Source organism: Mauremys mutica, chromosome 4 (genome assembly GCF_020497125.1).
Source record: "Mauremys mutica isolate MM-2020 ecotype Southern chromosome 4, ASM2049712v1, whole genome shotgun sequence".
NCBI lineage: Eukaryota > Metazoa > Chordata > Testudines > Geoemydidae > Mauremys > Mauremys mutica.
In genome coordinates, this window is record NC_059075.1 from 94,695,370 (window position 1) to 94,722,013 (window position 26,644).

The window sequence follows — 26,644 nt, forward strand, 5'->3', positions numbered from 1 at the left end:
AGGTGAGTAGTGGCCAGTATAGAGGTACATGGCTGATATGTGTAACGCAGCTATCTTGAATAATGTGGCTGCATGTGCCATTTAGGAGAGCAAGTAAAGTAGTCAGATGCTTAAGGTTTTTGGAAGTTGCTCTGTTTAGGTTTAAGATGCATGCGTACTTTTTTGGAGTGGATATTCCAGTGTCTACTTTTCATTACAGAGAGACTCTACTGTCTCCATAGTTATGGTAAAAGCTGGATTTCTATTATAAGCCCAGTTCTTTTTTGTAGACTTCCTAGGGCATGTAGCAGCAGCACCTTCTCTTCTCTTACCTGGCAAACTCCTACTTTCCACGTCACAAATTTACTGTTTTGCCTTGCATTGTGGGTGGGAGAGAGAAATGAATGTTGTTGCCAGTCTGGACTGCTATGAGATCCTGTACAAATTCCAGCAGAGAGCAATGAAGTCCATCCTTACATGGAGACTAGAGGGCATTTCTTCCAAATTTTTTTGAAATTGTTTTGCTTGTCAATAAACCTTGGTCTCACGACTAGGGAATGTACTAGTTGGTGGCATGTACATTTTTGTTCTCTGCTGCATTGAATCAGACTTTCTCAGTTACCTTTCTCTCTTGTCACTGGTCTACAAAGGGGAATTAAGCCCTACTACGAGCGTTTGTGGAGATTTTCCTTTAACTCTAGCGATAGAGGCCTGTGCATTTCATGGTGGAAATTCATGTATCCTAAGTTCGGTTGGGGGAGGGGGCAAGGAAGGGGTGGCTTAGGCAGAAGCTGTGGAGTCTATGTACCTAGACTGCTGAGAATCTTTACACTATTTGTCAGTTTAAATTCTTTGAGGAGGGAGGGAACATTGTTAGAGAAAATCAGTCAGTGGTGTCTTTCATCATTCACTGTCCAAGCCCCAAATACATCTGACACCTTCAGGGGACACCTAAAGGGATAGGCCAAGTGGTCAGCTCTTCGTTCTGCTATGCTGTTTTTTCCTCTCCTCTGCTCTTCCACTCTAATGGCTGCAACTTCAGGAGGGAGAAAAGGGGATGTTGGGCCAGATACTCAGCCCCACTAAATTGGCGTTATGCTATTATAGCAGCAGAAATGGGACTAATAACTAAGGATAGATTTTTCAAAAGAACTTGGCACCCACAGTTGAAGCCAGATTGTCCAGTTGAGCTCAGTGCTCCCACTCAGACATCTCAGTGAAGTGGCCAGATTTTCAAAAGATTTTTAGGGAGAGCTGTTGCGGGCTGAGCCATTTTTGAAAATCTGGCCTTAAGTGGGTGAACTAGGGATTCTCAGTAAGGGGAAATCCTCAGACAGAATATAGCTGTCATATCTGACTCTATACCATCCCCTCCTGGCCCACTGTGTGGGAGCATGTTGAATGTTGGAATGTTGAATGTAGGAAGAGGATGTGGCCAGGTCACACTGTACTTCAGTGATCCCCGTCAATCAAGCCAGTGCAACTTAACACAGCTGTAGGGCTGCTCTACATTATGACCTCAGGGGCGGGGAGAGAGGAGCTGGTGAAAAAGGTGAGTCAAGTGCTGCTCCTGAACAGCTGAGGATTCAGTTCAGTCAAACCAAATTTCTTTATTGCTGTAAATAACTGATTTGTCATTGGTATCAAATTAATCTGGGTTTTTTAAATATAATAGTAAATTTATACATTTAAGCAAATAGTATGTACAATGCCAGCTAAAAGTTGAGAAATAAATGTTCTATACAAGGCACATGAGATTCTGGACACGATTCCTATTGAGAATAGTCACAAATCCCCAGGCGTCTCAGTGAATGTATATCTATTAATAATATGTATAACTTACTTTATCTACAAATGTAATCGTATTAAATTTGGCACTTTGAATATGAATTCCCTTTAATGTTTTTTTGCAGGATCGTCGAATAGAGGAGTTAACAGTGCTGCTAAGCCAGTACAGAAGGATGAAGGAGATAATGTTAGCAGCTCATGGTAAAATAAATGTTGTGGATAATGTTTCATGTGTGGTCTTCCTGAATACTGTATGTTCTGTAATGAATATTCCTTAATAAGGCATAAAAAGAAGGCCACACGATAAGGCATAAAAAAAGAATCTGTTTAAGGCAAATTATAATCTTCATCTGTCACATTCTAGACATTTAATTTTGGTTAACATGCTATACTACACATCATAAAACTAGGGACAAAACTGATTAGGAGATTTAGCCACGCCACTCCCGTTCATATAGACTTGTATGGCTGAATCCCTTAGTCAGTTTTGAAAGTATTAACCTAAAAGTTTGTTTTACATCATTTAATAGCAGGTTGGAATGTAATTCTGAAATTCTGTGTTGCTCTAAATAGTGTCATTAAGATTCCTTGACATGAGAGAGCTTCTCAGTCAATCAGATTTATTGTTTGTTTTTATACTAGCACTTAGGAATCCCAGTAAGAATTTAGGACCCCATTTTGTACAGAGTACAAAACTCTGCCCGAGTAAAGCTCAGAATCTAAAGACAAGACCAGCAGTGGTTATAACAAAAGTGAGAAGAAGAGGGCTCAAAAGCAATAAGTGCTTGTGTTAACATAGGTTTGCAATGTGCATGGCTAGATGCTTTAATTCTTTAATTATACTCTTCTTTAATTAATAATAAGACACAAATTTCAGCAGTGCAATATGGCTCCAGGAGACCTTACTGGGATGATGATAATAAGAAGTCACTATACTTTTAATACTATTCAGACTTCTTTCATATCAGTTTAAGTCCAAGTGCAGCAAAAATGATCAGCTATCGAACAGCAAGCTAGAATTATGGATGCAATGTTTCCGTACATGTCATTGTTTTCCTTGATGTAAGAAGTGTTTTTACAGAAGGTTCATTACAAAGAACTTTATTTTTGGATGCAGCTGATCGCTGTTAATAGAACCTTTTTTTTTCTTTGCATATGATGATTTATTAAATGAGTATAGTAAATTCTTCCAAAACAAATATTCACAGCTGACTACTTGAGCAAATGCTGATATGAGAAAAAACTACAGCCTTATCAATGTATTACAAAACACTACTTAATTAATTAGGATGTAGTTGGGGATCATCCTTGTCCATTGCATCACTTATGTTGAGAATGGGATAGGTGTTTTAGGGTAGTCTCACTTTTAGATTACCTCTATTATCATAGCTCCACTGATGTCAATGAAGCTCTGATAATTTACAACTGTTAAGGATGTGCCCATAGGAAGCCACGCTTTGTGGCAACACCAAATAACCTTCCACTTCACATCACAAGGGCTCAGTCAACAACAGCAGGTTTGCTGGCTGTCTTCTGAACCTAACAAGGTAATAATGCACACTAGTCCAAATAAACCAGGAAATAGTCTATCCATGTGGCAGCAGCAAGGCTTAATGTAGCTGGCAATAGTTTTTCATAGGTGATTATGATCAAACCACCTCAGTCAGGTAGATGAAGGATAATTGACATTTTAGTAAACAGATTTATCCACCATAAAATACTAGCCCATCTGATTAGACAAGCCTCGGAAATATCATCCATCCTGTCTGCGTTTAGAATAACAGAGCCATGAAGGTAAGACCAAGCATAAGCAAAGCAATTTCTCTTCTAAAAAAAAAATGTGTCACAAAATGCACATTTTAAGGATCTGATCCAAAGCCCATTGAAATTAATGGGAATCTTGAGTTGACTCCATGAGCTGTGGGTCAGACCCTAAGTTAGTACCATTACCACCATTAGAAATTTTACTAAACACCAAGCTTGGTGTTTTCACTGCATTAGGCAGGGGTGCTGGAACAGTTTTTATAGTAGGGGTGCTGACAGCCATTGTACCAAACTGTAAACCCTGTATATAATGGAAACCACTTCAAGCAAGGGGATGTGGCAGCACCCCTAGTTCCAGCATCTGTGGTGTTAGGTTGGGTTTGGAAGGTCTCATATGATCTGTAATATCATCACCAATGAGTTTGCCTATACTATTATTCCTTTACTTCTTGTTAACACAACATTGTGACACCATTGTGTCAGCATAGCAGCCAGAGTAGTCTTCTTTTTCAGCAGATTTGAAAGACAAAAGAAAAGCTGAAAGTAATTTTCATGTTTTCTGACCTGTCATGCATTTTCATTAGCTGAATAGGGTCTGCTGTTGTTAGGCAGTATTTTGTTTTACATAATTATAACCCTTTCCAGAGACATAATGAAACTCTTATAAGTCCTTTTGCAGTGATCCAATTTTATATAATTAAATACAAAACATTTGGAGAAAGTCATTAAAATCATTAAGTACAGAATAATGTGAAAAGTAAATTGACCAGATATCCTTGTTTTCTCCAGAATTCAGAATTGTGTCTCAAGTGAATACAAGTTTTCATAGCTCCTATTTATTTTCAAAAAAGTCTGGTACATTATAATGTACTGCTTTGGTTATTTGCTGCAGAGAAACCTTTATTATCTGAAGAACTACCACCAAAAAACTGAAAAGATATTTCAGAGGAAGATCCTAAGATTGGAGCTATCCTAAGATAGGGGTTTGTGTTGGTTTTTATAGTTGTTTTTAGTTATGTTGGTGGGCATTTGGTGGTGGCTGGGTTTTTTCCTAGAAAAATCTGGGCTGTTTATATGGGGAAGAACTTCAAAGCATATTCAGAGACAGATCTTCTTACAAAATACATAAGTAGCTCATGTCAAGGCAAAAGAAAAACACATTACAAACAGTCACACAGAGCTGTATAACTTCGATTTTATCCTCCAAGTATGCCTCACATCCATTAATAAGTATAAATCCTTTTCTTTGAACAGCATAGTTTAAGACAGGTTTCTTTTATATCTGTTAGTGATCATAGGCTGTATAGATCAGCTAGTAAAATATAGTGAAATGAAGAAGCAACTGTTTTACAGTTCATATCAGCTGGGTGCAATTCACATCACTTAACATTATCCTCAGACTTGCATGCTTATGGCAGAGAAACCTAAAAATGTACTACATGTCTTGCTGTAAATTACTGGTTGTACATCTGAGATTATACTGTTATCAACAATAACTATGCCTTTTGAGTATTTCACTTCTTTCCTAGAATGGCCTTGAAAGAACAGCTTTCATGGTGGGAAATTTTAAAGTACTGCACATTCTGTTTCAATATTATTCCATTTATCGGTCTTTGTAAAGGCACACACATGCACAAGATCTGTTCAGACACTCTTTGAACAAGTTCCAAGTGAAGACTTGGCTGTAATTTGATACTTTCTATATTTCTGCAGCAGTTATTGAAATTAGATGTTATAACAGGTTAAATCTCAAAGGAAACCTTGCTCTACTCAAAGGCCTAGAAGAGAACATAATTCAGAAAGAAAAATGTCTCTTCTTCTACTTCAGCCCGTTTCAGATTTACCTTCCAATTGCATACATCTACCCTGCAGGCTTCTGTGTCAGAGTTAAAGGCTGCTTTGACATGTGACATGGATTTATTTCATTGTGAATTAGCTTAAGTACTCTGTCACTAAAGTCAAATGAAAGCTGGAAATGTTAGTTCTGTGCAGCATCTTCAGATTAGGGTGGAGGAACTGTCCCTGGGGGATCAGTGATCCGGCAACTGGTGTGGTTAAAAAGAAAAGAAAAAAGTACTCTGTAGATTGATGAGCTGGAAAATAGAGAATTTAATGAGAGGTGTTCTGTTGATGTGAATCATTATTGATCGTCATTACTGATATTCTGTGTCAGGATAAAATGACACTGGATTGTGAGCACCAGAATTTCAAGGTATATTTCTGTATTTAAATAAATACCATCGTATAACTTCACTTTGGAATGAAGTATGAGAAACTGGACTGTGATAGAGAATGCTTATTCTAACACATGTGCCTTTTAGTAAGAGAAATGTAGCATGTGCAGTGACAAAAAAAGTAATATTCAGTTTGTTTTATTTACATATAGATATAGTGCTCCATTTTAAATCTCACTTAAAAATACTGTATAGGACAGTTGCTTTTTTAAGCAGAAAGAATATAGGAACCCATCAAATGTTCATTTAGCCAGTTACTCTATTAAAGCACTTCTATCCTTTAACTCTTCCAGGCTCTTCCGAGAGAATGCTGTCTGGTAGCAGTGAAGAGGAACTTGAGGCAAGTTTGAAGAAGTGGAATCTCATGAATAAGCCCCCAGCAGAATTACTCAAACCTGAGGTATTTAACAAATATATTGTTTAGGAGTAACTTCTTCTTTTAGCTCCACCATATCAGAGATGGTCTACACAATTGATCTCACTATGGTTGCAAGAGAATAACTCAGGGCAGAATTTGGCTTTAGGTGAATTTATTTGTACATGTGTGTGTGTTTGGTGGGTTAGTTTTGAGATTCAAACATACATGGTCTAGAATCACAAACTGGGACTCATATTTTACACAGGTACCTCCAGGAGAATTGTCACCAACTATGGAATCTTTACTGCCACAAAAAACTCTGGAAATCAGGTAAGACCCTAGTTTTGTAAATTGTCCTAGATCTAAATAACGTATTCAGATATTTACATTTAATCTTGCCTATTCGTACAAAGCTAACAATATGTGGTCAGATGAGGACGCACTGCTTGTTGTATATGCTTATAGTGCTGACTTAGCAATGTCATTGATAAAGATGTGTACATAGCATATAACACTTATAACAAGCTATATTATTCTGATTAACAGTGGAAGCATTCCAGTTCCTTCAAATAACTTTATTTCTCCACATGAGGAATCCTTGGAAACCAGAAGTAGGTAAGAACAATATTACTTGTGACACTTATCACCAAGATTAACTGAAATCTACAGAACACTTAGTTCATCAGTAACCTACAGGTGACTTTGCCAGTTTTTGCAATTTTGGTGGTTTTAAAGATTTTTATCAATTGCAGATTATTCCCAGAGTGGTATCACACCATTTCTGTATCATCTTGATAATATATATGATTCCACAGACATTATTTTGCAATAATTGTTGTTGTTTTAATTTTCCAATATCATTATTTTATACTTTCTAAGGGTTCCACAGAAAAAAATGTCAAGTAGTCTAGAGGACTTGCAGAGTGAATCCATGGAAAAGGTTGGTTCATAAGTATTTACAACTTTTAGCATTTAATTTTAAATCTTAAGACATCAGTGCCAATTTATATAATATATATTCTGTTTGCATATGCTAAACATAACCAACAACAATACTGTATGTAAAAAAGGTTTATGATACTGTAATTCAAACCCTCTTCCCACCCCGTGTCTGAGCTTAGAATGAACCAAGTATTTGCCTTGTCCAGACAAACAAGGGAAAAAGGGAAAATGCATTGACATGAAGTATCTCCAGTGTATAAATGGTCATGGGAATTAATATCCTTTTGAATTGCACATCTCAATATGCCTTTAAGTTTCAGGACACATGATCACAAGAGTTGTGCACTGGGCTACCCTACAAATGAATAATATACTCTTTTTTTTTCATATTTTTCTTTTTGAAAGTAAATGGTTTTATTCAGTCGGACATTTTCAGACCTCACCATTAACTGAATTCATAAAATAGCTCTATTTTTGTAGTATATTCTTCAGATTCAGCATCTGACACCGTGAGCATATTGACTCTTATTTCCTATTAAATGTACAGTAGGAAGCTTTTAGCAGGTCCTGATTGACAACCATTAGCCAATTCTGTTTTATGACATTATACAGTATTTATTCACTGTGTAATTTCACCTTATCAGCAAATTGTAATGCTTTTGCTAAGGCTAAAATGGATTTAATCATGAACACAATTAACATACACTTGTTTTATGTATTTTAAAATTACTAAGTCCTATGAGTTGCAAGGACTTCAATGGTAACAAACCTTTTAAACTATTAATTAGATCACAATCTAAAAATAAATTAAATTGCTAAATATTGAGGCTATGGTATAATTTCTGCCCATGATTGTGGTTTGATTGTTTGCTTGTAAATATATTTGTTACTTCCCAAGCTAGACTTCTGATATAAATGGCACTATTGAAGCTGGTGTTGCTATTATATTATTTAAACAGGGGAAGCAGTGCTAATGTCAAGGCTAAATGCATTTCAGGTTGGCTTATTTTTCACTTTGATCAAGTCTTATTTCAACATGATCAAATGGATCATATTTCTACTCGCTAAATTTAGGTTTTCTCCCACTGCCACTTAAATTTTGCCAGAGTTTTGTTGTTTTTTGTATGACACATTTACTAGGTTTGTGTAATAGTACTTATCCATGCACATTGATACATCATTTTTAAATGGAATTACTGTAACCATATCCAGTAAAAATATGGTTAATTCCGAAATTTCTTCTAGATTTTCCTAAAACCTTTTATGTGATCTTTTGATTTGTTAATATAACTGTAATCTAACAAAACGTGTTTAAAACTTATTTTGCACTCATTTTATTGTAGTAATGCATATGGTAAATGAATCAAGGACTAAGGTTTTTAGTTCCTTGTTGAATTTAAAGGTCTATTTTCTCCTTGATGTGCTCCTGTATATGCTGTTAATTTTAAAAGGCTATACAGGATGCATATGCAAATATAGGTGTGCAGGTATTCTAATTTGGGCTCTGAGCTACTCAGATCTGACAAGCTAAGCACTGTAGGGCTTGGTCGGTATTTGGAGGAGAAACCAACAAGATGACACAGAAAATAGCATTAGTGAGTTTAGGCCCCAGATCAAAAAAGCCTGGAAGTATATGCTTCAGTGGGACCTATGTGTTTAAGTGCTATGCTGAATATGGATGGAATTCTTTGTGTGTTTAAAATTAAGTACATTTACTTGCTTTGCTGAGTCAAGGCCTTAATAGTTGGTACTCTACCATTGAGGCCATAATAGACCAACACTAGGGGTACTGTATTGCTGAAGGTATATTATTTTACATGGAGTCTAAGACTTAGGTCCTTTTTACTTGCAACAATTAAAGATCCCAAAACATTTCTTTTCTAAAGTAAAAGTTAGCCTTGTTGACCCGGCCAAAGTACTGTTTGCGTAATTACATTCCTACCTAAATTCTTCATACAGCTTCAATTAAATAAGATATTCTTCATTTCCTATCCTAGATCATTATGTAATATTATATTGTTGTGGTCTGTTAAACAGCTGACACATCTAACACCAGAGGAAGCAATAAATAAGTGTTGGATGAAATAATTCTTAATCTTTAGATCGAATCCTGCTCCTGTGGAAGTTGAAAGCAAAATATCCCATTGATCTCAACAGAATCTAGATGGGGGTCATTTTGGTAAAGTGGTTGGGGAAAGACAGAGGAGCTATACATTATTGAATGAGGAGAAAATAGACCTCTTAATATCTTCAAATAGAATCGCTATCTAGAAATCAAACTAAAACTGTTGTTTTGTGTTGTATGTATGTTTATACTAACATTTGTCTGTTACTTTTTTCCATCAAATTTTGAAATTACCCTCCCTGCAACTCCGTAGCATGTAGACGGGAAACCAGTAGAACCTGTTGTAGAGCAAGAGGTATATTGACTGTATCTTAACTCCTTTAACATTTGCCTTCTGTGATTGTGCATTGATGGAGTGACTACTTTTTCACTTCTCATTCAGTGTCTCTTAAATTGTTTTTGTATTGTTAAAGTACCAACATTTTAAAAAAGGCGGGGGTAGGACTTGAGAGGACTTGGATTTTCCTATAGTCTAATAAGGAAAATAAAATCAGTTTTTTAATCACTCTTCAGTCCATCAGAAAAGGCATAACGAGATTTAGTGGTTGAAAACTGAAGCTAGACAAATTCAGAAAAGAATTACAGTGCCGTTTTATAACACCGAGGGTAATTTATCATTGGAACAATTTATCTAGACGTGATGGATTCTCCATCACTTGCTGTCTTTAAGTCAAGACTGGATGTCTGTCTAAAAGAGCTGCTATAGCCACCTTGAACAGGAGTTTTCATTTTGATCCAGAAATTGTTGATGAGGTTATTTGCCCTGTGTTGTTATGGAGGTCATATTGTCATCATCTAATGTTCTGTTCTGGTCTTAATCTATGAAAATAGACAAACCAGATCCAACTCTCGTTGAAATCTATGGTAAAAATTGCATTGATTTCAATGTGAGCTGAATATTCTACCCTCTGTGTAGAAAATACGACACACAGCAATAGTTTATAAACTCACTTTTATACTTTTATCTTCACTAGTTTGAGAGATGGGGAAGGATTTAAAAAAAAAACAACTTAGCAGCAAAACATGAAACTAATACTGACGTACAAAGTTACATAAAGTTATTACATATGAAATATAATAGCTGTGTAAAGTAAATTACACATTACTCTTTGGGTACAATTGTACATTTCCCATGTATATTTTACTAGCCATGGTTTCTATTATATTTCTCCTGTAGCATGCGTAGTAAAGGTAGGGCTAGTACATGAGGTTACATGATGTATTTCTGTGGGCTAAATATGTTTTGCATTCTTTATCCTCATGCATTCCTTTCCTTTCATGTACTCTCAGATAATGCCAAAATAAACATTTAGCAATAAGACCCTGATCCAAAGAACACCCACAGCTGCCACTGTCTTCAGTAAAAGTCAAAGGGTGCTCAGCACTTCTCCAGTGAGGACTTGGTATTTCTAAATTTCTCCCACTTTTGGAGTGTGCACCAAGTCCTAAGTGATGGCCTCTCATCCTTTCATTCGGAAGAAACCCTGAACAAATAGTGATACCAATATTCTACTGAGAAATCACGCTTTACCTGGACAACTTTTCAAAGCTGGGAACAGCAAGTACACCTGTGAAACCCACACTTCAGCTTAAAAATAGTCTCACTAGACTCTTAACAATGAGATTTGTATGCACAAATACACGTTTTTGCAGGCACATATGCAGTTTTTTAATGCATCCATCATGCCTATTTAGAGAACTTGGCCCACCAGAGCAGGTGACCTTACCAAGGTTTACTGTAACAAAATTCAGTGTTTTCCTATACTTAGCTTAGCCTATACAACAGAAAGGTGAATGGTTGCTTTGTACCGCTCACTTTCAGTACAATACATCTCTACCCTGGTATAATGCAACCCGATCTAACATGAATTCGGATATAACGCGGTAAAGCGGTGCTCTGGGCGGGCGGGGCTGAGCATTCTGGTGGATCAAAGCAAGTTTGATATAACGTGGTTTCACCTATAACGCGGTAAGATTTTTTTGGCTCCCGAGAACGGCGTTATATCAAGGTAGAGGTGTATATTGAATGTTGATGTTTTGAGGGCTTCATGATGTGAACACTTACTACCAGGCATAGGCCCTACCAAGATTAATAGTACCATCGACTTCAATGACATTATATACAGTGCTAAGCACTGTGGCTGGCTGTGAGTGTAGACTGGGACCTGCTGTAGTATGAGACAGGCAAAAACTGTATGGAATAGTTAGTGGAGTTCATGTAACCACTCTAAATAGAATGACTCTAAAATATAAGTTAATCCATGCTTTTCCCTCTAAAAGTTATGTTAAAACCATTAGTAATTTTAAAAAGAAAGTTAGTGCAAAGTACATTAAATATATGAAAATTATTTTAACTATATATAGTTATTTAGCAAATTTTTTTAGCCTAACTTTGGTTTTCATAAAAATGTGTCTTCTATTTAATATTCTCTTTGTTTTGCATCTGTATTTATACCATGCTACTAGACATGGGTGATTACATTTGACTTAAGTTTGATTGAAACTCAAATGCTTCTGCGTTCACATTTCACTAATGTGCAGCTCTGTGTGGGAGTAACTATGCAGGTGGGAGGGAGCGTATAGAGAAGAAGAGGGGGGAAATAACACTGGAAAAACAAGGTGAAATATGGACCAGAGAGTATGCAGTGAAACTGTGGAGTGGGAAAGGAGGAAAAGAAGGGCAAAGAAAGAAATTCTAATGACAGAATAAATACAATGTATTTAACAATACTTTACACTTTAACATAGTAGATAGGTACCCACTGTGTTACCATAGCTTTGGAGGGTGGGTGGAGGGTGTTATATCACAAACTTCCCTTTAGCTAGAAAAACATGTTGTTGTTGTTTATTGTTTGTTGTTTTTAAATTAAATCACCCATAGGATAAAACCATTTTAAAAAATATTTGCGACCTCCATGTAGCTTTGCCTGTCCCTTGAATGAATACAGTGCCTTTTTTACAAATATTATACAAATAATTTGTATTTTTTTAAAAAACAAATACAGAATAAACCATATGTGAAGAGTAACAAATATCAGACCTTGCCAGGGAAGCTTCTTCGACCCACACACAACGGAGATCATGGAACATACAATACTCCCACTTCCCTAAATGTATTTGGAATGAATGACAATGAGGACAGCAGTGTACTGACCCTGAGTATGTATTCCTGCTTCCCTGCAAGTGTTTGAATAATTGTGTATAAATATAAACAAATTCCTTTGTGCGATCCAGCTGACAAAGCAAATGTTTTATAATCCTTTAAGCTAGAATAGTGGGCTGTTTCATTCAGAGGATTCAGGAAAGAAATTTCTGTTCCTTTTTAAGAGGGTACTTAAAATCAAAATGATGCATTAACTTGCCAGATTGCAAAGTAAAGGATGTCTCTAAGATCAGTGTACTGATTTCTGTTACGTTGAATGATAAAACTGTGCTGGCATCACGTCACGTGCTTCTTGGATGTTAGTTAAATCATTTTGTTAAGCAATGAAAAAGGCTAGAAATTGGGGGGGCCGGGGGTATTATAGTGGGTAACAAACCTCTGCTGTTTAAAATCAGGCCTTTAATCAAACCCCTCGCACACGTAACTCTATGAATAATAAGTGATCATTGTTCAATGCAAAACCTTCCTGGGAACTCCAGAGCTCTCTCACCTCTTTTGCTAAACAAAACATCTAGCCAGGCCAAGATAAAGACAAGTTATAAAGCAGTTGGTTAAGAAAGTTATTTTAACAAATGACTTTGCCCCAAGATATTTGCCATCTGACGTAAAAAAAAAAATCTGTATTTTATTCTTTGTTTACAGTCTGTCTAGCATGAATGTAAACACTTGCTTCAGGAGAAAGTCCTGGTGGTCTATTTTGTCATCGGTATATATTGCATATAACTCATTGACACTAATGAGAAAAAGATGCATTTAGTAGAAGGAGAAGAGACTCATCAGATTTAAAACTTGGAGGAAGACATTTAGCTTCTCTTCAAACGGCTCCCTGTCTTAAGCATGTATTTTGTTTATTAAGGCCTAAAGTTACATATATACCATTGGATTTTCTAAGGGGGCTAGGTGCCTAAATGCCCTTTTTGCCTATGAAAATCTCACTGTTAAATCCATATTTAAGCAACTAAGACTTCATTTCATCAAATCACTTTAAGCATGTGCTTAAGCTACATACATACTTAAATGCTTTACTAGAACAGGTCCTAATTACGGAGTCTGATTATCAAACATGCTGAGTACCCCTCTCTTCCCATTGAACTCAGTTTCCCCATTTCTAATGAATTCCATGTAGCTTTGGGGAATGGTCCTTTTGAGATTTTTCTTTTTTATTATTTTTGAGCTGTAGAGTAGGTTTGCAACACATTACAATTGACTGGAAAGAGGTAAAAAAAAAAGTATTATTAGTAATAAACGAAAAAGTCATCCCCGTCTGTTTTAACTGACAATTTGTGCAAAACTTTTTAAGTTCCATACATGCCATTGCAAATCCACCTTCATTTACAGTGTAACTTTGCTTTCTGTCATTTTTCCCCCTGCCTTTAATGCTTGGTTATTTATTTCTTTGCTTTCTGTAACTTCATTTTGCTGGATTTTCCATCACCTTTGCTTCTTCATCTGGCTTTCTGCTTCTTGGAATGACTGAAGATCGCATCAGGAGTATTAGTGCACCAGTATTAGGTACTGTATCCAATCAAGATGCAATTGTGACCTACTGTGAATTTTCCTACTTGCTTTCTTTTCTGTTTTTCTCACTTAAAAATGCTACTTGCAGGTGCATGTTGGGAGTCCTAAATAAATTAGGTGAGTATAATCCTGAAACAAAAGAACTGCTTTTCTTTTAAAAGTATTAGGTCTGGTCTGCACTGGAAACTTATTTCAGCAGAGCAATGTCACTCAGGAGTGTGACAAATTCACTCCTGAGACGTAGCTATGCCAACCTAACCCCCGGTATAGACAGCACTAGGTCATTGGCAGAATTCTTCCATTGACTGTGTCTTGGGGAGGTGGATTAACTACAGTAACAGAAGAACCCCTCCCATCGATGTAGGCAGCGTTAGCAGCGAAGTGTTTTAGTGCCGCTACTGTGCCCTGTAGCATTTTAAGTATAGACATACCCTCAGTGTGGGATTTTCAGAAGCACTCAACAATGGACTTACTCTGCTTCCACTGAAATCTGGTAAAACTCCCATTAACCTGGAGAGGAAGAGAGAGGCCAATGATAAGAGCTTTAGAAAAATCCTATTCTTATTAAATCAAAGTCTCTTAAGAAATTAGTGTTAAGATACTAAATATTAATTATAAACTGATAAACATCACCAATACAATTGCTTTTATGTAAACTTGCCCTTTATGCAAAAAACGTAATCAGCTTTTATTATTATTAATTATTTGTGTTGAGATAGTGCCTACAAGCCCCAATCTTATAGAATCATAGAAATGTAGGACTGGAAGGGCCCTTGAGAGGTCATCAAGTTGAGCCCCCTGTGCTGTGGCAGGACCAAGTATCCCTAAACCATCCGTGATGAGTGTTTCTCTGACCTGTTTTTAAAAACCTCCAATGATGAGGATTCCACAATCTCTCTTGGAAGCCTATTCCAGAGTTTAGCTACCCTTATAATCATTTAAACCTCCCTTGCTGCAGATTAAGTCCTTATTTCTTGTCCTATCTTCAGTGGACATGGAGAACAATTGATCACCATCCTCTTTATAACAGCCCTTAACATATTTGAAGACTGTTATCAGGTCCCTTCTCAGTCCTCTTTTCTCAAGACTAAACATGCCCAGTTTTTAACCTTTCCCTAAGTTTTCTAAAGCTTTTATCATGTTTGTTGTTTCTTCTGGACTCTCTCCAATTTGTCCACATCTTTCTTAAAGTGTGATGCCCAGAATTGGACACAGTACTCCAGTTAATGCCTTATCAGTACCAAGTAGAGTGGGACAATTGCCTCCCATGTCATACATATGATACGCCTGTTACTATATTATCATTTTTCTGCAGCTTCATCACATTGTTGGCTCATATTCAATTTGTGATCAACTATAAATTATCACCAACCTAATTATTCCCTTTGTAGTTGTGCGTTTGATTTTTCCTTCTTAAGTGAAGTACTTTGCACTTCTCTTTATAGAATTCCATCTTACTGAATTCAGACTAATTGTCCAATTTGTCAATGTTGTTTTGAATTTTGATCATGTCTTTCCAAGTGTTTGTAACCCCTCCCAATGTGGTGTCATCTGTAAATTCAATAAGCATACGCACTATTATCCATTATAGTAATTAATGAAAATATTGAATAGTACAGGACCCTGGACTGACCTCTGCAAGACAACACTAGATACAGTCTCCCATTTGACAGCAAACCACTGATAACTACTCTTTGAGCAGGACCCCATTGTGCTAGGTGCATACAGTAAACACAGTAAAAAAGGACAGTCCCGGCTCCAAGGAATTTACAGTTCCTGTGCCGAAACACCCATTGAAGCCAATGTGGTTTCTCCTTGCATACTACAGAGAGATTGGAATCTAGTACTCAAGATCTACTGTGTAAATCTGAGAGAATTGTGACCTTAGTTCAGAAAGACACTGTAGTGCAAGTTGAATGTCTTACCCAAGTGATTTGAGACATCTTTGGGTCTATATGGAACCTTTTTCCATGGAAGCACCCCCTTCAGTAGGGATTGGAACCAATATTTAACCAAGTTGCTCAGTCACCCCGATATCTAGAAAGGATGTAGGGAAGAATAAAAGGAACAATTGTAACAAACCTTAGTCCTGTTTCCATTTCTTTCATATGGCATTTCTAAGATGGAGGGCCAAGAAAATTAAAATAACTCTAGAATTAGACAAGTATGTATCCATAAACTGGGATCACCTCAGACTTCATGATTGTAAGAAGAGGGCATAAGAAGTTGTTATAACACACACGTGGCCAGCTCTGATAATCCATCCACCAGAGGGCAGTGCTACCAATGCAGACGAACTATTTTGTTAGGGTACGTCTTCACTACCGGCTGTATCGGCGGGTAGCAATCGATTTCTCGGGGATCGATATATCGCGTCTCATCTAGACGCGGTATATCGATCCCCAAACACGCTCCTGTTGACTCTGGAACTCCACCAATGCGAACGGCGGTAGCGGAGTCGACAGGGGGAGCCGCGGACATCGATCTTGCGCCGTGAGGATGATAGGTAACTCGATCTAAGATACTTCGACTTCAGCTACGCTATTCACGTAGCTGAAGTTGCGTATCTTAGATCAATCCTCCCCCCCTAGTGTAGACCAGCCCTTAGCTACCCACAGGATATAAAGGGCATTGACCAGACCAGCTGCTGCTGTTTATTAATGAGACTGACTGTGCTAAAGCAACACAGAGCCACTGTGACAGGTCTGTTGGGCCCCACACTCCCTTCCCTAAGTCTCTAAACAGCTGACTCAGCCATCCCCCCACATGGTGGCAGCCATGGATTATTCTAAATGCTATTTACTGTATGACTGATGTCATTACTATTTAAGGAACTTTCTAAATCAGTGGTACCACTGTGACACAAGTTCAGTTCTTCCCACAGACAAGGGCTAAATTCTGCTCCACTGAAGTTAATGGGAATGCACTGGTGTACTTGAGAGCAGAATTTGACCTTTTTCAAAATAAGATTCCTTGAACGAGTTGTAATAAATGGTATCAATCCAAATGATTTTCAGCAATGAAGCTGAGAGGGGGTACAAGTTTTTGCTCAGTGATTCACAGACTTCACACTTGATCTAAATTTTCTGAATGACGTGTATTCTGAATTTCTGCATAGTGGAATTTCTTAGGCCTGGTCTACACTACGTGTTTAAACCGATTTAACGCCGCACCCGTCCACACTAAGAGGCCCTTTATATCGATATAAAGGGCTCTTTAAACTGGTTTCTGTACTCCTCCCAACGAGAGGAGTAGCGCTAATATCGGTATTACCATATCGGATTAGGGTTAGTGTGGTCGCAAATCGACGGTATTGGCCTCGGGGCGGTATCCCACTGTGCACCACTGTGACCACTCTGGACAGCAAGCTGAACTCGGATGCAGTGGCCAGGTAGACAGGAAAAGCCCCGCGAACTTTTGAATATCATTTCGTGTTTGCCCATTGTGGAGCTCTGATCAGCACGGGTGGCGATGCAGTCCCAAATCCAAAAAGAGCTCCAGCATGGACCGTACGGATGTGATCGCTGTATGGGCAGACAAATCTGTTCTATCAGAGCTCCGTTACAGAAGACGGAATTCCAAAGTATTTTAAAAAAATCTCCAGACAGAGGCCATAGCAGGGACTCAGCACACTGCTGCGTGACAAGCATAACGGAAAGCCAAAGAATCAAATGGATGCTCATGGAGGGAAGGAGGGAGAGGGGACTGAGGACTCAAGCTATCCCACAGTTCCTGCAGTCTCCGAAAAGCATTTGCATTCTTGGCTGAGCTCCCAATGCCTGTAGGGTCAAACACATTGTCCGGGGTGGTTCAGGGCATAGCTCGTCAATTTACCCCACCCACCCACCCCCAGAAGTAAAAGGGAAAAAAATCGTCTCTTGACTTTTTTAAATGTCACCCTATGTCTACTGAATGCTGCTGGTAGACACGATGCTGTGGCAGTGAACTGTAGCATCTTCTTCCCCCCTCCCTGGTGGCAGATGGTACAATCTGACTGCTATCCATCGTCATCATCAGCCTGGTGGCAGACGGTACAGTGTAGAAGGACTGGTATCCGTCCTCGTCATCAGCCCGTGAGTGCTCCTGGCTGGCCTCAGGTGAGGTCGGCCGGGGGCGCCTGGGTAAAAATAGGAATGACTCCCGGTCATTCCCAGTAGATGGTACAGAATGGCTGGTAACCGTCTTCATCATAGCAACTGGGGGCTGAGCTCCATCAGCCCCCGCCCTTCATGTGTAAAGAAAAGATTCTGTACTGCCTGGACTATCATAGCAGCAGGATGCTGTGCTCCTCTCCCCCACACTGCTTAATGTCCTGTTTGGACTATCATAGCAGCTGGAGGCTGCCTTCCCCTCATTTTATCTCACTAACAAGTCACTGTTTCTTATTCCTGCATTCTTTATTACTTCATCACACAAATGGGGGGACACTGTAACGGTAGCCCAGGAAGGCTGGGGGAGGAGGGAAGCAGGTGGGGTTGTTGCAGGGGCACCCCCTGTGAATGTCATGCAGCTCATCGTTTCTGCGAGATCTGACAGGGAGCGGCGGTGCTCTCTGGTTCTATGATACACTGGTTCTCTAGTACACTTGCCCCATATTCTAGGCAGGACAGATTCTATTTTTAGATACCATAAAGGGGGGATTGACTCAGGGAGTCATTCCCATTTTTGTCTTTTGCGCCCCCGGCCGACCTCAGCCAGGGGCACCCATGACAGCAGCAGACAGTACAGTACAGAAGGACTGGTAACCGTCATCTCATTGCCAATTTACAATGGCAGCAGACGGTACAGAACGACTGATAACCGTCTCTGCTATCATGCAAAAGCAAATGAATGCTGCTGTGTAGCGCTGCTGTATCGCCTCTGTCAGCGGCATCCAGTATACATACGGTGACAGTGACAAAAGGCAAAACAGGCTCCATGGTTGCCATGCTATGGCGTCTGCCAGGGCAATCCAAGGAAAAAGGGCGCGAAATGATTGTCTTCCGTTGCTTTCCCAGAGGAAGGAATGACTGATGACATTTACCCAGAACCACCCGCGACAATGATTTTTGCCCCATCAGGCATTGGGATATCAACCCAGAATTCCAAGGGGAGGGGGAGACTGCGGGAACTATGGGATAGCTACAGAATAGCTACCCACAGTGCAACGCTCCAGAAATCGATGCTAGCCTCGGACCGTGGATGCACACCACCAAATTAATGTGCTTAGTGTGGCCGCGTGCACTCGACTTTATACAATCTGTTTTACTAAACCAGTTTATGTAAAATCGGAATAATCCCGTAATGTAGACGTACCCTTAGTGAATGAATTCATTTTTAAAGCAGTCATTGCTTAATTCTGTGAAGCATTGCCTTCCAGATAGTTTCTGAATTAATATCTCGTACATTGTGGACAAGTAGCTTAAAAATAACCTGTCTACTATTTTTTTTAATCTCAGGAGAGACAGAGAATATGGATGGTACAATAACTTCAGATGAACTTTCACCCCTTTCTTCTGGAACAGAATCGGGTCCACAGTCTCCATTGTCTCCAGAAAATAAAAAGAGCCCAAAAGGCATCAGGAAAATCTGGGGAAAGTAAGACCTTCTCATTCTTTATCCATGTCCTGTCAAAATGTTTCAGATGAGAACATTTTCAGTTTACAGCATGTTCTAGAAGACCTAGAGGATCTGTACCAGTAATAAAACAAAATGTCAAATGCAATAAGCAAAACCAGCAACTCTGCAGTGTCCATAAGTACATATGTGTACACATCAGATTGAGAGAAAATGGATTCCAGTACTAATAAAGGAGCAGACATGCTATAGGAAGAAATCAAATACAAAGGAGAAGTCCTCTGATTTCTTAATGTAATACATTAGTTGGAAACCAAAAACTTTAATTACCATTTTTTTTCACTAGCCTTCCATTTCTGAAGGCATAAGTTGCACATACAGGTTTAGTCTTACCCTGTCCCGTCAGACACTTGCCTATTTCAGGTCACCAGTCGTTTGACAGTCTGAGTCCCAGCGTTTAGACTGGGGTGCAGTGTTACTTGAAGAGCACATTGCTTTCCACAAGATTTGGTCTAGCTGCCTTATCTAGCCATCTATGTAACTTTCATAGTTTGCTCAAGAAAAGATTATTAAATGGTCCCAGAAAAAAAACGTAATAGCCAGATCTTAAAGTTTCCTTGGAACTTACAAAAAGCTGAAATTATCAGTGAGTTCCATATCTTCTCTCTAGCTTTAGTATAAATGTCTTGGGATTACCGGAGGGCTAATGTACCTTTCTAGTGTATTTACATTTTATGAATGAAATGGGAATGCTGTGTCATGCTCTAATACTTGGTGTTCTGCTCTCTGTAAAGAATAAGAAGAACTCAGTCAGGTAACTTCCATGCAGACGATCTAGGTTTAGCTGAATTTCGAAGAGGTGGTCTCCGTGCAACAGCTGGACCTCGATTATCTAGATCAAAGGAAACAAAGGGGCAGAAGAGGTAATCATTTCCTCTTACTCTCAGTGCATGAAAGGTAGTATTGTGAACAGAGCGTATCTCCTTTGGTGAAGTGTTGCCCAGCATACTTCACTACAAATGAATCTCACTGTAACTAGAAAGGGTTTTTCTGGCTGAGCCTATCTGCACCGTTGCGATTGCAGGCGGCAATGACAGCTGCCTGGTTGGAAAGTCTGAGAAGCCATAATTGCTCTTGTAACAAAGAGCATGTGTAGCATGATGTCCTCCTCTTCATTGCGTGCTTTGGGAATAGCTGCAGGATGACTGAGAGTCAAGGATTTCACCTTAACTCTGTCCACATGGATGATGGAAACTTCTCTCCTTTCTCCACTCTCCTCTGAGTTTTTGAAGAGTAGGTTGAGCTGAATCTATGTAAGAACGTTCAAATTAACATACTATATATTGCAGTGTCTATTTACCATATTATGTTCTGCAAGACTAGATTCTTTTTACTGCGATCCAGAGAACAGAGGTATTAGTAATTACCCACATGGCAGAGACTCTGGTAGAAATGCACCTTTTGCCTGTTCTTCAAACAAGATTAAAACCATGTATAAGCAATTGGTCCATGAATTGAGTTAATTTGCTTATAATCTTTTAAACATTTCTCAGTGTTGTCAGCTGAAGTTAATGAACCTTGCAGGATCAGGCCCTAACTTACTACCTGGTATGTGGTTGTTTTTTTTAAACAGAAGTTGGAAAAATATATTTAAAAGTGACTTTAGTTAAAGTAAAACTATTGTTAAAGCATCACTAACCTCCCCATGCCAGGTTAGAAGGCTTTTCTAAAGTGTCAGTTAATTCTCTTTAGTGTGATCCTCATACAGCACTTGTGCTTTTCAGTGACTACAATGCCCCCTTTGCTCAGTGGAGCACTGAAAGAGTTTGTAACTGGCTTGAGGACTTCGGTCTTGGTCAGTATGTCATTTTTGCACGGCAGTGGGTGACTTCTGGCCACACGTTATTAACAGCAACACCTCAGGACATGGAAAAGGTAAGAAATCTGGAATTATTGCTGTCTATTAGGCAGGTGTAAATGGCTGGTACTTTATTGTATCAGTCCATTGGCCACCTTTAGATCCAAGCATCAAAATATAGCAGCTAATTCAAAAAGGTGCATGTAGCAAAAACTAAAATCAGCCTCTCTCACAGGGATGAGTTCTGAGGTAAAAGGCACCACATAAGGACAAGCTATTTATTATAATTATTTTTTTTATTACAGGAACTAGGAATAAAACATCCTCTGCACAGGAAGAAATTAGTCTTGGCCGTTAAATCAATAAATACAAAACAGGATGATAAGTCTGCACAACTAGATCATATCTGGGTGACACGTAAGTGCTTGTTGAACTGTGAGACTAGAGGTTGGTTTTTTTTTAACCTCAACTGAGAAGTAATGAAAATGTTTCAAGTATTTCTTGTACACAGTGAATGAGAGTTTCTTATAGAAATGTATGTTAAAGCCAGCTGATTATAAGATTGATTGATTGATTGTCTAAACCAGGGGTCGGCAACCGGTGGCTCGCGGCTCGCCAGGGTAAGCACCCTGGCGGGCCGGCCCGGTTTGTTTATCTGCCGCGTCGGCAAGTTCGGCCGATCGCGGCTCCCACTGGCCGCGGTTCGCGGTCCCAGGCCAATGCGGGAGGCAGGAAGCGGCGCGAGCCGAGGGATGTTCTGGCCGCGGCTTCCTGCCTCCCGCATTGGCCTGGGACCGCGAACCGCGGCCAGTGGGAGCCGCGATCGGCCGAACTTGCCGACGCGGCAGATAAACAAACCGGGCCGGCCCGCCAGGGTGCTTACCCTGGCGAGCCGCGAGCCACCGGTTGCCGACCCCTGGTCTAAACGTACTGTACCATAGTGGCAGTTGGAAGATTTCATTGGAAGAATATTTTAGAGATTTATATTTTAAAATTTTGGCTTTCTTGAATGTCAGTTATAATGAATATGCCTTATTTTTTAAAAGCTTGCTTGCTTTTTGATGTCTGTGGAAATCATAACTGAATTTAGGACTCAGAAAAAGGCAACTGGAATTCAGCTTAAAATACCTCAGGCCAGGAATCAAGCAACCCCTCCAATGTAACCGCCTTGAGGGGGACTGAGTGCGAGGAACTAGATTTTTTTTATTCCTAGCATGGGAGGCGCTAAACAGTCCTGTAGAAGTCACATGCTCAGTCATATATTCTGTCCTCTAAAGCATTTCAGGAATGTCATTTGTGGGTTTTGGTGAGAGTTGTCTGCCATTCTCAGACAAAGGGAGGGCCATTTTGGGTAGAAGATCTTGAAAGGGCAGTGCAAAAGAGAATAGGTGACACATGAGTTTCTGAAGAGGGTCAGAGGACCCTGAGTATGAGTGAAGGTGCAGAGGGCATGTAATTTCATCTTCAGGGATTGTTTCTTGATCTGAAAAGACTTCCTAAATCTGGATTTGTTTTCTCCACTATTTTTATATTTTCAGGATGGCTTGATGATATTGGCTTACCTCAGTACAAAGATCAGTTTCATGAATCCAGAGTGGATGGGAGAATGTTGCAGTACTTAACTGTGGTAAGATGGCTTACCATAAAACCACTTTCCCTCCATTCAGACTGACTCTGAACCCTCCATCTTGCAAATACAGTAGATTCTGCTTAAAAGCAATCCTGATATTAGCAACTTCTGATTAATGGCAACATATTGCCAGGAACCAGTCCCATCCCATTAACAACAGCGATAATGGGATTCAGATATTAGCAACAGCATGCTCATTAGCAACTTTTTTTTGGAAGAAAAGAGCCGCCTGCACACAGGTCTGTGAGGCTGCAGCCACGGAAGGAAGTGCTGGGATATATCTTCTCTGGTTGCAGCCTCGCAAATCTGCCTGTGGCTATGCTTAGCACATCCCAATACTTCCTTCTGGGGCTGCAGCCCAGCAAACATTCCTGTGGACAGGGCCACACAGGAAGCAAGGGGCTGTGGGCAGAGCAGTAGCAGGGAGAGGGGTTGCAGCCCAGATGTTGGAGGTGCACAATACCTCTCCCTGCATTCTCCAGGCTGCACCTTGCCAGGGGACTGCGTGCAGAGAAGGAAGCTGAACCCTGATACCAGGAGAGTGCAGGGAGAGGTACCGAGTAGCTCTGTGGGCCCTGCATCAGGGCTGCAGCTTCCCTCCCTGCTGGCATGTTTGCAGGGTTTCAGATAGGGAAGGCCTGCCCAGTGCTTTCTTCCCTAGCTGCTGCCTGATAAACCTGCCTTCCACTTATTAGCAACTGCCACATAATAGCAACTTTTTGCTGTCAACCCAGGGGTTGCTAATAAGCAGAGTCTACTGTATTCAGGAAAGAAGGGGGAATTAGCTACTATTTTACTGGTAACTTTTCAGCAATATTCCTTTTAGTCTTGAGACTTTGCTCACATTCAAAAGACTCTAAAGGATCTATACAAGGCAAAAATTGGTGGGATGGGGGGGTCACCATATCTAATGAACGATAGAGGGAGAGCCACCCAAAGATAAACCAGTAGTCACTATATCTGCCTTAGGAATAGCATACAGGAGATTCAACTATAGCTGGTTACTGCAAGACATCTGACTACCAGTACCATATCCACACAATATGTTTAAGAGTATAATGACCTACAGCATGTGCAGCTCAGGATATTTAGCCTGTTCACCGGGTAACAATGATATTTAACAAGTGGAGACCAGCAGTGAACCCAGTACGTTGTAAAGCCTTAACGAAATTGGTATCAGAACCATACAAGCTATTGCTATGTTTAAATTGATGGTAAGGCTCTAACATCACTTCCCTGTCTAGTGTGGATAAAGATTTTTCTTTTTGTCTTGTAACTGCTATAAAACAATTGTATAGTTCAACTGGGTATTAATCCATAATATAACTTTGGTTAGCACTGTTCTCAGAAGAAAATGTCTGTCCATACTGGTCAGGGAGACAATTCTAGAACCCTGATACCAACCACTTTATTTAAATGTGGCTATAGCAAGTATGACCCCAGTATGGACGTGGTTTTACTCAACTGAGAAACACTCCATCTCATGTTTCTACTTAGTAGACCAATAGATTTCTACATTAGTTTTATTAAGATTCAACTGTTTTTCTAACAGGAATGCATACCATGAATCTAACCTGGATTTCTTTGATACATACAAATGCACAGCATTTATTGTCCACAGGGGGAAAAATCTCATTGTGCTGTGGTATTCTGTGCCACTTTTACCCAGGCTTTTCCTCTTTCAGAATGACCTTCTCTTTCTGAAAGTCACCAGCCAGCTGCATCATCTCAGTATTAAATGTGCCATTCACGTGCTCCATGTCAACCAGTTCAACCCTCATTGTCTACGTAGGAGGCCAGTTGATGAGGTAAAGAAGAAATTTGTGTGTCATGAGTCTAGTGTCACTGAACCAGTGCTTGTTTATCCCACACTAGTCAAAGGTGAACGTGAAAGAAAATTAACTGTACAATATACCTGCCACTGCAGCCAGGAGCTGCCTCTGGAGTCTCCTCAGGGAAGTTCCACATCCCAGAGGAAGAAAATAGTATAAGTTACTGCTTATCCTCTTCCATGTCACCAGCCCAAACCCAAGGAAGCAGGTTCCCCTCTGTGTTCCCATGTGGAAGGGAGCCAGGTGGCATTAAGTAGGTTGCCACAGGTGGTGTAACTGGATGAAATGGGATGTATTGAGAAAGAGACAATTTTGACTAAATACCCAGAAAAAGTTCTGAAGTGTGAGATCTCTCAACACTGTCCATAGAACAGTTTCCCGTGGGGCAAGGTGGAAGTCCCATTGTTTGGTCACACATTGGGACCAGTTCTGCACCGTCAGTGAGAGGGACTACAATGGCAAATAGGTATATGCCATCTGTAAGCGCCAGAGCTGGTTAAATAAATTATTCAGTGGATCTTGCATTTATTTTTAATTATTCAACCACTTTTTTTCCATTGTTCTCCAACTCTGTAAAGTTTGGCAAATCATTCCACAACTATGTAAGAATTTAATAACGTTTGAGTGAAGTCATTGGAATTTTTTTATTATTTATTCAACTCTACTCATTTCTCAAGCAGTATTCCCAACAGCACATAGGCTAATTTAGCCTTTCTCCAGCAAGCATCAGTTCTTCTCTATGTCTCTGTATTAAGTACCTAGATAATACAGTGATGGAAACCTTTATAATAATAATAATTTCAATATTTTTTGCAGCATAAATATTCTCTGCATATTGTCTTTTATATGAAGCAGTAGTTCTTAGGGTTCCATCTGTAATAGAATGTACTTTCTGTTTCAGCAGCCGGTCTGGATTCTCCAAGTCTTCTGAGAGCTGCATAAGATGCTCAGAGCAAAACAGGTTACCTCAGAATTTAGGAAATACTAATTGTTAGCCAGGAGAAATGACTTAATAGTAACTGATAACTAGGCAGGCATGAAAGGTAAACTCATTAGCTGAGGTTCATCCTTTTTCAAGTATTGAACTGTATTTTCTTATCTGAATTGTGTCTGCATGTATGTATATAAACTAAAATTATCTGTATAAAGAAGAGTAGTATATTGTCTTTTTGTGGTTACTTTTACAGAATAATATTTCACCTTCTGAAGTAGTGCAGTGGTCCAATCACAGAGTGATGGAATGGCTCAGATCAGTAGATCTGGCAGAATATGCACCAAACCTTCGAGGAAGTGGAGTTCATGGTGGCCTCATTGTGAGAACTGGTTCATAGTTTTATTACTTTATATATATAATATTAACTTAACTACAGTAGTTTTGGTAAGGTAATTTGGAAATGCATTTTCTGTTTAATTTCCAAGTATGAAAGAGGTTATACCTTAATTTTAGTAATCTGTTGTTGTATGCTCACTGATCAACCTTCTTAAAAGCTATTGAGTCTGTTTTATATAAATTAATTTTTACAACATAGGAAATGTAAAGAAAAAAGAAATATTAGAAATCTAAAAACCAAAATGATGTTGCATTGTCTTCTGGACTAACAGGGAGTGCATGAAACAGAAAAATTCTTAACAAATATTTCCTTTCTACTAGCAGCATCTCCCACAATTCTGAATGTCTGGGCTGCTCCCCTCCTCTCTGCAGCTCTCACAGGCGAATTAATGTCTTGGTGCAGCATGCTCTGGCCCTGCCCCCCTCTGCTGCTGCTGCTTGCCACCAAAGGAGTTATTCCAACACTGGAAAAACTTGTATAGCAATATGAGTAACTCCAGAGTAAGCAGACCTGCTATGTACAGTGGACCAAAAAACGGTCACATAGTAAAGGTTCCACTCAACATC

General features: G+C 39.4%; 1 protein-coding gene across 12 annotated transcripts in view; it reads left to right on the forward strand.

Moving 5' to 3' along the window:
• The window catches only part of PPFIBP2 (PPFIA binding protein 2), a 202,817-nt gene that overhangs the window by 168,172 nt on the left and 8,001 nt on the right, over nt 1-26,644 (forward strand). For 8 of the 12 annotated variants that reach the window (XM_045016715.1, XM_045016719.1, XM_045016721.1 and 5 more), the window contains 15 exons: nt 1,893-1,968; nt 6,059-6,165; nt 6,389-6,453; nt 6,670-6,738; nt 7,003-7,063; nt 9,444-9,485; nt 12,196-12,349; nt 13,821-13,865; nt 19,310-19,448; nt 20,222-20,350; nt 21,212-21,362; nt 21,591-21,702; nt 22,824-22,912; nt 24,601-24,723; nt 25,935-26,060. In XM_045016715.1, coding sequence (XP_044872650.1) covers nt 1,893-1,968; nt 6,059-6,165; nt 6,389-6,453; nt 6,670-6,738; nt 7,003-7,063; nt 9,444-9,485; nt 12,196-12,349; nt 13,821-13,865; nt 19,310-19,448; nt 20,222-20,350; nt 21,212-21,362; nt 21,591-21,702; nt 22,824-22,912; nt 24,601-24,723; nt 25,935-26,060 — 1,488 coding nt within the window. Of the gene's footprint in view, nt 1-1,892; nt 1,969-6,058; nt 6,166-6,388; nt 6,454-6,669; nt 6,739-7,002; nt 7,064-9,443; nt 9,486-12,195; nt 12,350-13,820; nt 13,866-19,309; nt 19,449-20,221; nt 20,351-21,211; nt 21,363-21,590; nt 21,703-22,823; nt 22,913-24,600; nt 25,709-25,934; nt 26,061-26,644 lie in introns of those variants that run through there. The other 4 variants (XM_045016711.1, XR_006579364.1, XM_045016714.1 and 1 more) reach the window with 4 other exon arrangements.